The sequence below is a fragment of the Gigantopelta aegis genome, chromosome 15 (assembly GCF_016097555.1).
Source record: "Gigantopelta aegis isolate Gae_Host chromosome 15, Gae_host_genome, whole genome shotgun sequence".
In the NCBI taxonomy this organism is placed as follows: Eukaryota; Metazoa; Mollusca; class Gastropoda; order Neomphalida; family Peltospiridae; genus Gigantopelta; species Gigantopelta aegis.
Genome location: NC_054713.1, coordinates 40,788,793 through 40,791,494, shown reverse-complemented (window position 1 = coordinate 40,791,494; position 2,702 = coordinate 40,788,793). Strand labels below are relative to the sequence as shown.

The 2,702-nt window shown below is 46.1% G+C and overlaps 1 protein-coding gene across 1 annotated transcript in view; it reads left to right on the top strand.

Annotated features, from left to right (window-relative positions):
• The first annotated feature begins 1,918 nt into the window (after positions 1-1,918).
• The window catches only part of LOC121389640 (cytidine deaminase-like), an 11,775-nt gene continuing 10,991 nt past the window's right edge, over positions 1,919-2,702 (top strand). The window contains exons 1-2 of the mRNA XM_041521284.1: positions 1,919-2,020; positions 2,131-2,250. Coding sequence (XP_041377218.1) covers positions 2,002-2,020; positions 2,131-2,250 — 139 coding nt within the window. The 5' untranslated portion in view covers positions 1,919-2,001. The remainder of the gene's footprint in view (positions 2,021-2,130; positions 2,251-2,702) is intronic.

Here is a 2,702-nt window from a genome sequence, read left to right as displayed (position 1 = left end):
TTCACTGATACATCCAATTAAGGTTCAAGAACGCTGTCCTGGGCACACACATCTCAGTTATATGCCCAGGAAAGTGGGTTAGTTGTTAATTGCTAGTGATTAATGAGAGAGAAGAGGGTGTAGTGGTCTTACACCTACCCATTGAGTAGCTAAAACTCGCTCTGGGTGGGAGCCGGTACCGGGCTGCGCACCCTGTACCTACCAGTCTTATGTCCGATAGCTTAACCACGACGCCACCGAGACCAGTAACGTGTAGCAAACAAGCATTCTGAGAGTACTGCTAAAGCTATACATGTCCACTACCGGGAACATTTCATTTCAACTTATATTCGTGCTTATCATCCACTTGAGATTCAAGCACGTTGTCCTGGGCACACACCTCAGCTATCTAGGCTGTCTGTCCAGGACAGTCGGTTAGTTGGTCAGTGGTTAGTGAGAGAGAAGAGCGGCCTTACACCTACCCATTGAGCCCTTAAGAACTCGCTTTGGGTTGGAGCCGGTACCGCGCTGCGAGCCCTGTACCTACCAGCCTGTAGCCCGATGGCTTAACCACTGAGCCACCGATGTCGGTAAAACAGTAGAGACCAATTACGAGCAAAATAAAACAAAACTGAGGAGAAAAAGAAAAAAACTTGATCTTTAATAGTACATGATAAAGCTATATACAAAAGTTTCGCTGAATATCTTGAGGCATTGCGAAAACAAAATGCGACAGACGGACGGACGGACAGACAGACAGACGGACGGACAGATGGACAGAAGGACGGAGAAGAAACATTTAGTTATCTCCTGTTGGACCAGTGGGGAACTATTAAATACCTCTCGATTCTCCCACGGTCTCCCATGTAAAGAAAGTTTGTTTTGTTTAACGACATCATTAGAGCACATTGATTTATTAATCATCAGCTATTGGATGTCAAACATTTGGCAGTTGTGACTCCTAGTCATCTGAGAAAACCCGCTACATTTTTCCTAATGCAGCAAGGTATCTTTTATATGCACTTTCACACTGACAGGAAAGCACATACCACGGTCTTTAACCAAGGGCAAGCACGTCAGATGAGTACTCAACCGACTGAGCTAATTCCCGCCCCTCTTAGAGAGAAAACCCGCTACATTTTTCTGTCAGTAGCAAGGGATCTTTTATATGCACCATCCCACAGGTAGGATAGCACATACCACGGCCTTTGACATACCAGTCGTGGTGCACTGGCTGGAACGAGAAATAACATAATGAGCCCACCGGCGGGGATGGATCCTAGATCGACCGCTCATCAGGCGACCGCTTTACCACTGACCGGCCTCGGTGGTGTCGTAGTTAGGCCATCGGTCTGCAGGCTGGTAGGTACTGGGTTCGGATCCCAGTCGAGGCATGGGATTTTTAATCCAGATACCGACTCCAAACCCTGAGTGGGTGCTCCGCAAGGCTCAATGGGTAGGTGTAAACCACTTGCACCGACTAATGATCCATAACTGGTTCAACAATGGCCATGGTTTGCGCTAGACTGCCTGTGGGAAGTGCAAATAAAAGATCTCTTGCTGTCTGTCGTAAAAGAGTAGCCTATGTGGCGACAGCGGGTTTCCTCTAAAAACAGTGTCAGAATGACCATATGTTTGACGTCCAATAGCCGATGATAAGATAAAATATCAATGTGCTCTAGTGGCGTCGTTAAATAAAACAAACTTTACTTTTGCTTTACCACTGGGCTACGCCCCCCCCCCCCCCCCCCCCCCCCCCCCCCCCCCCCCACCGTCTGCTATGTAGCAAATTCTAGAACCTGTACGTGAAATAATACGGTATCGACATGACACAATTAATCATTCTATATTGGCGTTATCTTGATACAAACTATATATTTTTTCTTTACTTGGCCTAAGCAGTAGTGTACAAATAGCTTTCTCAAATCTTGATCTACATCACAGCTTGTGACACAGGACGTCACTCATTTTGCATTTCAAGTCCAGCGGTCTACATATCAATTGTCCAAGCTCGTTTCAAGCATGCAGTACGCCGATCTCGGTAAGTTTGTGTTGCGTGGTACCGTCTTTGGTTTATCGCACGGTGTCGTGATTGTGTTGAAAAAAAGTCTATGATGTGTTTTTATTTGATGCTTTAATTCGGCCTTTCAGATTCTACGATCAAGCCAGCAGTAGAGGCGGCCATTAAAGCGAAGGCGCATGCGTATTGCCCTTATAGCAACTTCCGAGTCGGATCAGCTGTTCTGACAGAAGATGGACAGATATTTGCAGGTATTAATTTAATTAACACAAAGAAAGAAAGAAATGTATTATTTAACGACGCACTCAACACATTTTATTTACGGTTATATGGCGTCAGACATATGGTTAAGGACCACACAGATTTTGAGAGGAAACCCGCTGTCGCCATTACATGGGCTACTCTTCCGATTAGCAGCAAGGGATCTTTTATTTGCGCTTCCCACAGGCAGGATAGCACAAACCATGACCTTTGTTGAACCAGTTATGGATCACTGGTCGGTGCAAGTGGTTTACACCTACCCACTGAGCCTTGCGGAGCACTCACTCAGGGTTTGGAGTCAGTATTTGGATTAAAAACCCCATGCCTCGACTGGGATCCGAACCCAGTACCTACCAGCCTGTAGACCGATGGCTAACCATGACGCCACCGAGGCCGGTGGTGATGATGATGATAATGATTATGATGATTATGATGATGATGA